We start from the raw sequence: 14,819 nt of genomic DNA, 5'->3' as shown, positions 1-14,819 counted from the left end.
ATGTTGAAGACCTAACCATTGATCCAAAGCCCTAGGACTGTTGGATATTAATTTGGTTAAACCTTTAATTTTTAAGATCATAATATTCTATTACGCTTATGAATCTGATGTCTATGGCGACCCACTTTATTGACACTGACCCAATGGTAGTCATTTTTGTTTTGGTAGTTTCATTCATCTATAAATATTTAATGACTTAACACTATGCCCATATATAGTACCAAAATATTTTAATCTAAGTTATAGGTCGTCTTTTATGTGATTTGAACTCGTGACATAATTCTTATTTTGATACCAATTGTTAAAAACTTAACTATTGATCCAAAAGCCCTAGAATATTTGGATACTAATTTGATTAAACTTTTAACTTTCATGATCATAAAATGTCATCTATTTCTCTTTAATCTCATTAGCCATAAACATCAGAGTGCAAAGTATTAGTTTTTAGCAGTTTGAAAGTGTAATATGTTAGTTTTGATAATTGGTGTACAAAATATAAATTTTTTATTGTTGTAGGGGTAGAATAGAGTACTTCTCATCCTACTAATGTTTTACGCACGTGTCTAAGAAATCAAACTAAAGATATTTTTATATTGACAAAATAGCTCGTTTTTGGATTCTTATGTCAAGTGTTCTGTGCCGATACACTTTAAAGAAATAAAAGGGGGTAGCTGTGATTTTGGCACCATGTGGAGGGGAATAATCTGTAAACTGCCAAAACACCTAGAAACAGAAATTGACATCTTCGACTACGAGTAGTATAATGAAATTCTCTCTTCAAAAATGGACCAATCCAAGAAAAACTAGGGAAAAAGGGTACACTAGGGAAAAGGGTACCCTTTTTTTCCTCAAAGACAAACAAGCGGATAGATCAAACGTGGCAGAATATGGGGAAATGGAAATGGTAGTAAGTCCTGTTTGAGGAAAGTTTTTCCCGCTACGAAACTATGGTGAGGAAGAAGGTGGAGAGGCAACAATAGTGTTTACATCTTGCACGTCAGAATTTGCACTGGACAAAACATATTTGGAGAGATTGGAGCTCCAATCATGGCTTTGGGAGGGTAGGGCAGGGCTTGTATTTGTTGGATGAGGGCGTTGATTAGCCAATCCCCGTGACTCATAGCATAGGGATCGGTGATGGCTTTGTGAAGTGAGATGAGCACCCACTCGCAAGCCTCGTGTCATCTATCAATTCAGCTCACGGAAAATGATATACTAATAACCCAGTTACAATAAAAAAAAAATTATTTTTATGTGTACTTTGAACAGTTGTATGGTCAATAATTTTGAATTAAAGTTAAAAAAATAATTTTTTAATATGAAATTGTAGAGCAGTTGCATCATTTCATCTCACGCTCACGTGGTACCGGGTGAAAAGATAACGCCTATCCACTTTGCTCGTGCTAAGTGGATATAACTTTCTCTCACTTTGTGACTCCATGAGAGAGAGAGAGAGAGAGAGAGAGAGAGAGAATTTCACTATCAGTGGGTATATCATATATATCAACGATTCAACATAACTACATATTCCAAGGCTGCAAAGACTAAGAACACTTGGATCAAGAAGGGACAGCAGGAATCCTTTCATCGGAGAAATTGCTCCTCATGAAACTTATGAATGATGAATATGTGGGGAGTTCTTCAAGCTCATCAAAGAAATCATTTTCCTCTGAGATCGCTGTGGAGAAAGTCATGAGCTGTGAATAACACAAGGGCTCTTCATCCAAGAGGAGACCCATTGTCTCATGGGATCTTTCTAGGTGCACTGTGAAAGGATCCTCTCCTTGGTTAGCGATAATATCCTGGGAACTGTTTATGGGGGATTGTATGTATTGGAAATGATTCTCAGCTGGATCCTTTTCTCTGGTGGTCATAGTGAGTTTTTCTTCCTCTTGCTGTTCCTGTTTTGGGGGTACTGGGAGATCTTCAGCGGGAATGTTTTGGGGTTCTTTTGGTGGTTGGATCAGGTTGGTGTCAGAGAGATTTGGACCTGGATGGTTATGGCTAGAGGTGTAGGTGATGATGAGCATTGAAGCATCCGATCTGCATCTCTCTACTTGTTTTTTGGCTGAACAACCCTTTGATGCGCTGCACCTATAATAACCCCTGTAAAAAAGTTGCAGGTAAAAAGGTTTGAGAATTAAGCTAGCTGGGGGAGAAATGAAGAAGAAAAGTCTTCTGGGTCATTTTTGGTAAAAATTTAAGGTCATAAAAGAAAAGAAGTAACATGAGCCAAGAATGTTAATGATCTTCTCTCTTTGAGATCTGAAGTTGTTGAATTGAAAGAAAAAAGAAAGTGGCAGTGAGTGCATCAGGCTAAAGTAGTAATGCAAACCTTGGATAAGGAGATCCTTTAATAGGTTTCTGCCCATATTTTCTCCAAGACCAAAAATCAGAAGGCGGCCCTTCATTCTTTAGTTTCCCAACATTTGCTTCAATCTTCACTGTAACAACATTCTTCTGAACAACCTTTCTGCAACAGTACACAAACAAATATTAGAAAATGCCAAATAAAATTAGGCATAAAGTGTAAAACAAATCACCTGAAAAACCAAGCCATAGAAAAAAAACATCTCCCAAACCGGAGTAACCTAACACAATCTTCGCTTTAAGTTACTGCAACTGACCTTCTTTTGGATGCAGCCTCCTGAGTTTCAGGTTTGAGTTCTTTTGGAATCTCCTTGTCCGGGTTTAGTGAGAGAGAACCATCCATGACTGCATGTTGCTTCCCTTTCTCCATCGTCTTATTTTTATGAAGCCAATAATCATAGGACACAGAGAAGGAGTTGTTACAGATCAAGTTGCAGAAGTAACAAAGCAGCCAAAGAGATGAAGATCAGAGCTGTATTGATTAGAAAGGAGGAGAGAAAGCGTAAGGAGGACAGGCAAGAAATGTCAAGCCCAAGTTGCTTTCCTTCTGTTCCTTCATTTAATATAATAAAAGCTAGGAATCACTGTGTATATATCAACCCCCCACCCCAACCCCACCAAAAATATAATAAACCATCCGTACACCACTAGTCTGGTACAACTTGTGTATGCAAAGAGATATTTCCATGATACAACATGCTGGTCCCATATCCATTTATTTGTCTGCATGGCACTGTTGTGGGGCCCTACACTACTTCGATTCACAATTTACAGTTGCCACCTGGCTGTAATCATGGCCAGGGTGCCAAGACAGAACTGCCTCAACCAAATATAATGCATACACGCGTGGTAGCTTCCAAAATACAGCAGTAAGAGAACCATTTTACCCACGTGGAGATTTTACAAACATAAACATGTAAATTGGGATAGTTTTAAATGATATGGTATAGTGTAAAATAAGTTATATTAATTTATAAATTTATTTTTTTAACTGTAATTAGCGGTGAGTATCGGTTAGTCTAGACAGAAAAAATTGATCGGATTTGATCATGTCCCAATTCTAAAAAATGTAGATTGAAATCATTAGGTCTAGTTTCAAAATTTATAAATTTTGGATCAGATCAAACTGAACTCTTATATCTATTTTTAATAATTTAATATATTATTTTTATATTGTAATTATATAAGTTAATAATGTAATTTTTATATAATTTATTATTATTAACCATATAAAATATTTTTTTAATGAGTTAATTACATAATTTATATTAATAATTTACTTAATTTTAATTTAATAATTTAAATAAATTTTTTTATTAATTTATCAAAAATTTTATGTACAGTCACTTTTATATATTCTTTTTTATACTCTATTAATGTGATTAATTGCGTCATTTTTTTAATATAAAATAATTATTTTGATTAATTATATTAATTGAGTACGTAAAAAATACACTAAAATTATTTTATATAGCATAACTTTTAATTTATTTGAAAAAAAAATAATTAAATCGGACAGAACAGACCGATATCTACCGGTCCGGGGAAATGGACCGACGGACCGGACCACCAACACCACTAACTGTAACATTTCGCATAAATTGCAATTGCACCATAGTTACCGGATTTGGTGGGGTGAGTATATCGAAGGGACACATTTAAGCTACTTTTTATTGTTGTGGTGAACTCCACGTGAAAAGATCGATAGTAGTGCAGATGAGATAAGCTGGTTGGAATCTTTTCTGAATATTCGTTGGCCAGGACACAAATCCAATTGTCCTCAAGTTCGCTTGGGTGCACTTGGCGGTGATGAAAGCAACCCTCTCACGGACAGACAGTGAGGGAGAATATTGCCAAAGATATAATGGGCTATTAAACAGTTGGGCTGTTTGTCAGTTATTACACCATGGGCTTTTTTGCTAAAATGGAAGCAGCCAACGGCCCAATCGATCTAACCAAGTTTTGAATAAGCTGTTTACATGTTAGTGCACTCTATTGGTTAAAAATTGGACTTTTCTATTAAAAAATAAATTTTTATGTGATATATATATATTTTTCAAAAAGAATACGTAATACTTGCATATCTGATTGTAAATATCATTTATCTAATTTCCTAATAATGCTAAGCTACACAAATAAACAAACGTGAGTGAAGTGTGAACAACTGATTTGTTTACATAATTATTTGCTCTTCTGTACTACTAACAAAAAATGTTTGATTGGCATTTCAATTGAATTCCTTCTTGATCCTATTTAGGAACATAATTATTTTTAGATATTTTTAAACTACTCCACTATTATTCATAAACTACTCATTACTATTCATAAACTATTAATTACTATTTCATTACTATTTATAAACTATTTTATTGTTATTTATAGATCATCTGAGATATTATTCTAGTATCATAGTGGGTTTACGCCAAAATTAGATATAATTTCTTGACCTAAACATTATCCATGATTTGGAAAGATAGAAGTTTTGTAGATTCAATAACATTATCTTTGGTTGTTAAAAGTGATTTCACCTCATCTCAAACTAAATCAATAGGATTTACTATTTTTTTAACTTTCTATAAAAACGTTAAATCTATCTCAACTTATTTCGTACATTCAAACGTATATCTCAACTTATTTATATTTAAATACATCTCAATAGAATCTACAAAATCGTACTACTTACAAATAATCAACTTAGCATCTAAATACAGCCTAAATGTTACTCGTGGGCAACGTAAATATCAACATTAAATATAGTGGAATCTCATTTTTATATCTATATTTTTCTCAAAATTATTGGAAATATTTGGAAAAAAAAATTATAAAGAATTCTAATCGGCCTATGGTAAATTTCCAAGAGCTTTCTTTAGTTTGATGATGTGTGCGGGATCGATTTTTTGGAGAGGTTTTGTCGAGCCTAATCGCGGAAACACCGACATATGTATTTTAGGCTGACAATGGGTGGTTGGAAACAAACGCTCCCTCCCTCCCACCTTTGAAGTTTGAACTTCTTTTGATAAGAGTAGTGACCGAAGAACACTTATCACAGTTGAAAATGTTAGGATTTAACGGAGAAAGTGACATGCTTCTAGAGGGCTTGCTATTTAAATACTCAATAATTAACAGAGTTTTCATTTAATTTATTTATCCTTTTTAAACTTAAGTTTTTTTAATTTTTATTTAAATTAAAACAATGCTAGTAATGAGTTGGTGTGAATGACATGTCATCTATACTGTTAACGTATTATGATTTGATTTATAAAAAGATTTAATTTTAATTTTTTTATTAAAAATTAAATCATGACATATCAATATTGTGGAAGGCGTGTCCTTCACTTGTAAATATAATTATATATATATATATATATATATTATAATGCTTTGTGAGTTAAAATAATTAAAACCATCAGCAGGGCAGGTAGCTAAAAGAATGACGACATTAAAGAGTCGAGCATCTTGGGCAGGTCTTATTCTACAACTTGCCCAATAAAAAACAAAAGAAACAAAAAATTATTTAAAAAAAAAAAAAATCAAATACATGAACCCCCGACCCATAGAGTTATAACGAAATGGGGTTCAATGATTACGACCCAAGGCTGCAATTATCCTTAAAAAAAATAAAAATAAAATAAAAGTGCTGCAATTATCCCACCTAACAAAAGAAGCTGACATCTTTCACATTGATCCATACATGTCACAAACTTCATGGAAAGCAAGTGCTCGATACAACAACTCCCTAGGACATTGACTATGACAAATTGCAACTAGTCAAACTATTCCACCGTGGATACTATGTTTATTTATTATTTTCATGTGAAATAAATTTTAGATATATTTAGTCGTGTACCGACACCGACTACTATTTCTTCTACGAACTTACATATTATTAAAAAATTATGGTCTTTTTACTATAGTCTTTTCACTATTTTAGAGTAATATTACGTTCAGTTATAAGTTTCGTGTTGTGATTTTTAAAAAAAATAAGGTCTATTATTAGGAGTGTAATCGATCCGATTTGATCCGATTTTGGATAAAATTTAAGAACGAACCGGTATGTATCGATTTTATATTTTTAAAAATCGATTACTCACCGGTTACCCCCTAAATCGGTATGTCTGGTTTTACCGGTTTCGATTTGGTTTTTCGGTTTTAATATATTAAGTATATTAGTATTATTAATATATTTTTCAAAAGATATGTATTGAGAATTTATTAGGTAATAAAATGTATTTAATGTATATATATTTTATATTTAAAACATATGATCAAATAAATATTCGTGTTTAAGATTAAAATGTTATGTTATAAATTATAATATATTATTTCATACATAATTATATATTATATATAAAATATATTATATATAATATTAAAAATTAAAAAAATATATATAATATGTGAACCGGTCCGATTTGGTGTTGGAAAATATAAAACCAATTCCAGATTGGATTTGACCAGTTTTTAAAATGAAAGAACTGATTTCAAACCGAACCGTTCAAAAACTGAACCAAACCAACCGGTCTGGGCCGATTTTCTGATTTATTGGTTTATTCTTACACCCTATCAACTATTAAAAAGTAAATTTTTTTAATGTGATATTTATTCATTTTTTTCCAGAATAATTACACAGGACTTGAATATTTAAGATTACAACTATGATTTCTCAAAGTTATAAAAACAAAGTGCATGGCACATATATAATAGAGGACATTGATAAGCAAAAAATCTAAAACGTTTAAGTCAATGGGTTTGGACCTAATTGCGTGATGTTATGTTAACTAACTCTTATGAGAATTTTCATTCAATATGGTATTTATTATTTTGGGTTCGGACCTAATTAATGCCTCATGTTATATTAACTAACTCTTGCGAAAATTTTCAATGTTTGGTCCAAATTGTACGTGTCTCATGTTAAATTAACTAACTCCTATGAAATCATGTTTTCAATGTGGGATTTTAATTATGTTTAACTCACACGTGTGCGAAGTCTAAGTGGATGAAAATTCAATGTCAAAATATGAGTTGTCGGCTTCCATATCTATAATTACAAATATTTAAAATATTAATTTGGCAAAAAAGATATAAGAACTCCTAATTTACGGCTTGGAAGTTAAACTTGCACTCTAAAGTAGACATTTAATAGTGCTAATTGCTAGGAATTTTAAGTTTTGATTTTTTGGTCAGAGAGCTTAAATAAGTACATCAAAGTAAAGAAGAATTCCGTGCAGTCGGCTGTACGGAATGAATAAAAAAAAATTATAAAAAAATTATTTTATATTCAGGGAGACCTACATGAATTATAAAAAGTTATAAAAATAATTTTTTTTTTTTCATATAGATCCCGTATTAATTTTTTTTTACAGCCGACTGCACGCCGACTGCATTTCCCGACTGCACAAATCATTTCTGTTATATATATATAGAGAGAGAGAGACCTTAATGTTACATGTTTCTTTTCTGCTAAGCAAATAGGCAGTTTGAGTTAATCATTTGTTGTTTTAGGGGAAACATGGTTTGGCTGAATTGGCACCAGAAGGCTGGGCAGCAGCTCCTGAATCTTGCCTCTCTAAGAGAACCCTTCCACATCCTTACAATCACCCTCCTCAGCCTTTTGCTTCCCCTCTCATTTCTCCTCCTATCCAGGTTAACTTGTGCTCACTGCTATCTTCTAAGCCTTGAGTACTCTAATCCTTCGTCACAGATTTCTTCTTTTCTCTTATCTTTTGTCCTATATACCAACCCAAGTGTTCTCTACCTTCTTGTTTCCATTGTAAGCATAGCCACCCTGATCCACGGCTTGACAGGAAAGGTTATCTTTTTAAGTGAGTCTCCAGGGCCTGTTCTACGTCCCCATTTGTATATAGCATGGATCTTTGTATGTACATTACAAGTCTTCGTTGGCTTGGGCATTGAAGGAACCATAGCAGGAGGAATTGATGGCTCCATTATTAGCATGGAGAGAAGCTTATTTGGCAAAGCAGTTTTTTTCCTGGGGTTGCATGAAACGATGCTTCATTGGTCTCGGGCGGCAGTGAGGCCGGTGGTGGATGATACCATTTTCGGGGTTGCCAGGGAGGAAAGGTGGGCTGAAAGGGTGGCCATGGCCGCGAGCTTTGGTACTTTATGGTGGTGGAAGTTGAGGAATGAGGTTGGGGCTATGGTGGTTGTGGGTGAGTTTAAGAGGGAGCTGTTGATGAGTAGAGGGGTGGCTGACTTTGTTGCTTGGTGGCTCTATTACCTGACTGTAACAATTGGGATGATCAGGGTTGTGAAGGGTTTTATGTGGATTGGCATGCTTTTGATACGTAGAAGGGAGACAGGGAACTCAGCTGACTCTAATGAGGATGAAGACAAAGTTTGAATTTGACACTTTCTGTCATTTTGAATTCTTTTTAGTATTCTTGTTATTGTTCTCTCATCAGAGACACCCAATGTTGTATTCACTTTGGAAAAAAGTAAACTGGACTCCATAAACAACCTCAGAAGTAAATAGAGGATCCTAGTCTTTGTTGACATTTGTAACATACCCATCAACATTCATTTGAACAACGCTCTGGCTCGAGACGAGAACACCTTGTCTCATGAAAAAAATGGTACAACATAATAGAGGATGAAAAAAAAAATAAAGGAAAATAGTTATTCTTTGTGGGAAGAAAACCTGGATAAAACCATAGTCAATGGTATAAGTTATAACTGCCAAACAGTCGAGTTTAATTTGCAGCTTTAACATTTGTCGATTGTTCCTGCTCTCCTCATCCCCAAGCACCATCCACCAAACAGGGAAAAACAGAGCATCCAATGCAGATAGTATAGATTAGGAATAAATGGGGAAAAAGAAGAAGAAGAAGCTGACTTCGTCCAATGGGTCAACATTCATTTACATATCTACCATTCATCCATGCCATCAACCATGCACTAAAAGTTATTCTGAAAGGACCAGCAATGAGCCTGATGCCTGTCTTCCAAAATCACATTTTGAAGATCAACCTCTTCACTGGTTGAGTGCCTTGTTCGGCATTCTGTGATGAATCTGTGGTCCTTTGGGATTTAATTATTTTTAACTCACTCGTGTGTAATTAACATGTTTTAGAAGCTTCGAATACCTTCAAAATAAAAGAAGAAAACAAATTCAGGATGTCATGGCTTCGTCAATTATGTTCTAATCGTAGAGCACAGCTCGAGATGATGATGCCTGCATTGGATTAAAGTGAATCGGGATGGTGAACAATATTACAGATTCGGGATCTCTTTTAAATTGATATCATAATCATAATCATCTCTAAGGGAGAAGAGGCATGCCTCTCAGACGAGTCAGAACTGTCATTTAAATTATGTTTAGGCTCTCCCTGTTACCGACCGCACAGCTTGGTTGCAAATCTTCCATACAGATATAAGCACGTCTCTTAGTTTTTTGGTCAGATTCTTTAAATCGGTACATCAAGGCAAGCAAGAATCACATATCTTAGCGTTAGCGTCAACCAAGGACGTGGTAACCACCTATATTCTTTTTCTGCAAACCGTAGTTGTTTTACTCAAATATATATACCTCGATGTTCATGTTCCTTTCTCTGCTAAGAAAATAGGCATTTTGAGTTCATTATTTGTCACTTAAATTAGGGGAAATATGGTTTGGCTGGATTGGCATCAGAAGTCTATGCAGCTCTTGAATCTTGCCTCTCTAAGAGAACCCTTCCACATCCTTACAATTATCCTCCTCGGCCTTTTGCTTCCACTCTCATTTCTCCTCCTTTCCAGGTTCTCTAGTGCTCACTATATCCTAAGTCTTGACTCTACTCCTTCATCACACCTTTCTTCTTTTCTCTTATCTTTCTTCCTATATACCAACCCAAGTCTACTCTACCTTATTGTTTCCATTGTAAGCATAGCCACTTTTGTCTACGGCTTCACAGGAAAGGTTGCCTTTCAAAGCGAGTCTTCGGGGCCTCTTTTACTTCCCCGTTTGTACACTGCATGGATCTTCGTCTGTACATTAGAAGTCTGCGTTGGTTTGGGCATCGAAGGGAGCATAGCAGCAGGAACTGATGGTTCCATTAATAATATTGGTATGGAGAGAAACTTACGGAGCAAAGTCATTTTTTTCCTGGGGTTGCATGAAACGATGCTCCATTGGTCTAGGGTGGTGGTGAGGCCGGTGATGGATGACGCCTTTTTTGGGGTTGCTAAGGAGGAAAGATGGTTTGGAAGGGTGGCCATGGCATGGAGCTTTGGCGCTCTATGGTGGTGGAAGCTGAGGGATGAGGTTGAGTCTCTTGTGGTTGAGGTTGATCAGTTTAAGGGAGAACTGTTGATGGGTAGAGCAGTGGCTGACTTTGTTTCTCGGTGCCTATATTACATGACTCTGACAATTGGGATTATCAAGGTTGTGAAGGGTTTTATGTGGATTGGCTTGTTTTTATTATGTAGAAGAGTGACAGGGAACTCACCTGACTCTAATGGGGATGATGATAAAGTCTGAATTTTAATTCTTTTTTTACTCTAGTTTATCATTCTCTATCAGAGAAATCTAATATTGCGTTCATTTTGTATTCATTTCACGTGTTGTATGCTCTACACAGGTAATGATATGTATACTTTTTCTACAACTCAATTTTAGGGAGAGGGGGGGCGGGAGGGACAAAGCATCCCTGCAGAGAAGGGGGGGCGGGGAGGGGACAAGGCATCCCATCATACAGATCGTATATCTTAGTAATAAATGGGGGAAAAGAAAGAATTTGATTTCAACCTACAGAATACGTTCAAGTTTATACATGCCACAATTCATCCATGCCACTAGTCTCGTACAAACTCGCTTTAAAAGTTTTCTTTATTAAAAGAACCACAATGACAATAGCTTGCAGAAGAACAAGTCAACATGAAGAGTTCAACTGTAAATTCAAAAGTTTAAAACAAACCTCTTATTTGCAAAATCAATTATTTAGGCATGTAATCTATTTTGAATTAAAATCATACTATGTATTGGCTGCTTAGTAAAGAGTTGTTATTCTGTAATAGAATGAGTTCTTCTGAACTCTATTTAAATCCTTTGTAATTCACAAATGAAATCAATCAAGAAATTCCAAAACAGAGCACCTTTCTACATGTTATCAGTAAGCCATTAAAAGACCAACGTCTGATCCTCCTTTTTCCATATTCAAAATCTGATGGCCTCCTCTTCCTCATCTACCTTTCATACCACAGCTGCCCCTCCCACTATTCCCTCTCTCTCAAATTTACCTCTTGCCATCGGTGTCAAGCTAAACCATTCTAATTATCCTGTTTGGGAAGCTCAGGCCCTACCATATTTCTGTGGTCAAGCTGTCTTGGCAAAGGTCGAGGTGGTGGTAGTAGCTATCATGGCAAAGGTTGAGGTGGCCATTCCAACAACCGTGATCAGGGAGCATATAACTCTCTTATTTGACAGGTATGCCTCAAACTGGGTCATAACGCGCTTAAATGCTATCATCATTTTGATCTCTCTTACCAGGATCAGTCCCAAAATTGACAACCTCAAGCTCTCACTGTTGTGAAACATCAACATGCTGATAATGAGTGGCATCTCGACACAGGAGCCACCCATCATCTAACAAATGATTTGAACAACATCCGTCTTCGGAATGAGGACTGTGATGGCCAAGATCATGTTCAAGTGGCAAATGGTGGAGGTTTGAAATTTGCCCAAAGTGGCATTTCCACTATATCTTCCCCATCCAAATCCTTTGTTCTTAACCAAATACTACTTGTTCCTAATATTAAAAAAAAAAATTCTTTCAGTTCAACTTTTTTGTCTTGATAATAACGTTTTCTTTGAGTTTCATGCTTCTTTCTTTCTTGTAAAGGACTACTTGGGGATCGTCCTGCATCTGGGACCACTTAGTAACGGCCTTTACAATTTCTCAGCGTAGCTTGCTCGTCTTCAGCCGCAAGCTCTTTCTAATGTTCGAGTCTCTACTAATGTGTGGAATCGGCGCCTTGGCCATGCTTCCTTTCCTGTTATTAATAAGGCAGTTTCATTTCCCATTACAAATAAATAAAGCTCTATTTGTTCTCAATGTCAAATGGCCAAGAGCCATGCTTTGCCTTTTCAAAATTCGCATAATTTTGTTTGAGTTTTGCTACATACAAGCACAGTTGCACACTAATCTGTGTACCAATATTGATTTATTCATACTTAAAATTTAAATTAACACTGTTTTCAATAAAATCTACTTTTTGACCAATTACATCACATTGGTGCACAGATTAGTGCACAATTGTGCTTGCAACTATATTTTTCCATTCTGTTTTGAAACCATTAGAATTATTATATTCGGATTAGGGGTGGGCAGCGGGGCCCCGGAACCCGCTGCCCCGCCCCGTTCGCCCCGCCCCCGCATAGGGCGGGCGGGGCGCCCCGCACCGTTAGGGCCGGGGCGGGGGGCCCCGGCCCGTATCCCAACCCCCAGCGGAGGCGGGGGACGGAAACGGACCCCCCCGGTCCGTGTTTCCCCCGCCCCGCATCTATATATATATAATATAAATATATAATATATTATATATATTATATATATATAAGTTATATAAGAGAAACGGCGCCGTTTCAATTAGTGGGTTAATAATATAACCCACTAATTGAAACGGCGCCGTTTTGTCCACCACAAAACGGCGCCGTTTCTCTAAATACCCTAACCCATAACCCAACCCCCCCCTGATCCCCTGATTCCCCTCCCCTCCCCTCCCCTCGGGCCCTCCCCTCCCCTCCCGAGTCCCTTCACGGCTTCACCCCCTTCGGCGTTCCATTCGGTGTTCCCTCCTCCCACCGGCAACCAGTCCGGCCGCCGCACGTATTCCATCATCCCTCTCTCTCGCACGACGCACGAGGCCGGACGCAAGCCGCACGCCGCACGGTAACATTTCTCCTCCCCTTTTGATTTTCTCCGTTTGGTTATTATTTTTTATTTTTTATTTAGTTTTGATCGGAGATTGGAGGTAGGATGGGGTTGAATCGGAGATGGAGGATGGGATTGTTTGAATTGTGTGCTGTGGATGTCTTCGGATTGTGTGATTGTTTGGATTCCCGATTGAATGCTCTGTTATTTTTTTTTGTTTTTGTTAATTGCATTGTGATTCGGACCCCTAAATTGATTTAGGGGTTTCATGATTGAAACCCCTAAATCAATTTAGGGGTTAGGGTTTCGGATTGGGGTTCCAATCCGAAACCCTAATTTTGATTTAGGGGTTGAAACCTAAATCAAAATTAGGGTTTCGGATTGGAACCCCAATCCGAAACCCTAACCCCTAAATTGAATTAGGGGTTGAAACCCCTATCAATTTAGGGTTTCGGATTGGAACCCCAATCCGAAACCCTAATTTGATTTAGGGGTTGAAACCTAAATCAATTTAGGGTTTCGGATTGGGGTTCCAATCCGAAACCCTAATTTGATTTAGGGGTTTCAACCCCTAAATCAAAATTATTGGACAAAAATTCTATCAGAGTTGCATTTTTATCAGATTTGAAAAGTTTTAAATGTATTTTAAAGTTGTTACTTGTCTCTAATTAAATGTATCCCAAATCCGAAACCCTAATTAAATGTCTCTAATTTTAAAAATTCTATCCCAAATCCGAAACCCTAATTTGATTTAGGGGTTGAAACCCCTAAATCAAAATTAGGGTTTCGGATTGGGGTTCCAATCCGAAACCCTAATTTTGAATTAGGGGTTGAAACCCCTATCAATTTAGGGTTTCGGATTGGGGTTCAAATCCGAAACCCTAATTTGATTTAGGGGTTGAAACCTAAATCAATTTAGGGTTTCGGATTGGGGTTCAAATCCGAAACCCTAATTTGATTTAGGGGTTGAAACCCCTAAATCATCACGTTTTGGATGCTTGTCTCTGTCTCCCATACCTAATTTGAGTTGTTACTTGTTATGAATGTTGCTTTTATTTTTATATTTTTTAGACGTTGGAATGGAGATAAATGATTGGACAAAAATTAAGAGATGAAAATATTATAATATTTAAAATAAATTTTCTTATTAAAGTGAAAATTTAATAAGATAGTTTTTTTAGTAAGATAGTAAATTTCGAAAAAATATATATTTTTCTGTCATAAATTATTATTTCTTTTGTCATGTGGTAAATAAACTATTTTTTTTTAACATATATCTCATTTTCAAATTTTTTAAACATCTTTCAAGATTTTAAAAAATTAAAAGATATACCAATATACTAATATTAATGTCAGTAACTATTAAGAAATGAATTTTATAAAATTAAATATATGAAAAGTAAAAATGAGATACCCTAAATAATATAATGCCTATTAAAAAATGTATTTTAAAGTGGCCTATTAAAATAATGCCTATTTTAAAGTGGCCTATTAAAATAATGCCTATTAACATGGCCTATTAAAATAATGCCTATTAAAAATATGAAGCATCTCTCTTCGACTCTTTCTAATCAAATTATTTGG

At 35.8% G+C, this 14,819-nt stretch overlaps 3 protein-coding genes across 3 annotated transcripts; 2 read left to right on the top strand and 1 right to left on the bottom strand.

Moving 5' to 3' along the window:
• Positions 1-1,474: 1,474 nt before the first annotated feature.
• Positions 1,475-2,942, bottom strand: LOC122315076 (probable WRKY transcription factor 65). Its single transcript, XM_043130801.1, has 3 exons — positions 2,628-2,942; positions 2,336-2,473; positions 1,475-2,106 (listed from the first exon to the last, which is right to left on the bottom strand). Exons 1-3 carry the CDS (start codon positions 2,738-2,740, stop codon positions 1,560-1,562), a joined length of 798 nt encoding a protein of 265 aa, XP_042986735.1. The 5' UTR covers positions 2,741-2,942; the 3' UTR covers positions 1,475-1,559.
• Positions 2,943-7,824: 4,882 nt separating this feature from the next.
• Positions 7,825-8,884, top strand: LOC122317524. Its single transcript, XM_043134651.1, has one exon. It carries the CDS (start codon positions 7,880-7,882, stop codon positions 8,729-8,731), a length of 852 nt encoding a protein of 283 aa, XP_042990585.1. The 5' UTR covers positions 7,825-7,879; the 3' UTR covers positions 8,732-8,884.
• An 865-nt stretch (positions 8,885-9,749) lies between these two features.
• Positions 9,750-10,846, top strand: LOC122316327. Its single transcript, XM_043132856.1, has one exon. The coding sequence runs from the start codon at positions 9,995-9,997 to the stop codon at positions 10,844-10,846; it is 852 nt and encodes a 283-aa protein (XP_042988790.1). The 5' UTR covers positions 9,750-9,994.
• Positions 10,847-14,819: the final 3,973 nt, after the last annotated feature.

This window comes from Carya illinoinensis, chromosome 7 (assembly GCF_018687715.1).
Source record: "Carya illinoinensis cultivar Pawnee chromosome 7, C.illinoinensisPawnee_v1, whole genome shotgun sequence".
NCBI lineage: Eukaryota > Viridiplantae > Streptophyta > Magnoliopsida > Fagales > Juglandaceae > Carya > Carya illinoinensis.
The sequence above is the reverse complement of the archived record's forward strand: the minus strand, read 5'-3'. Positions and strand labels throughout refer to the sequence as shown.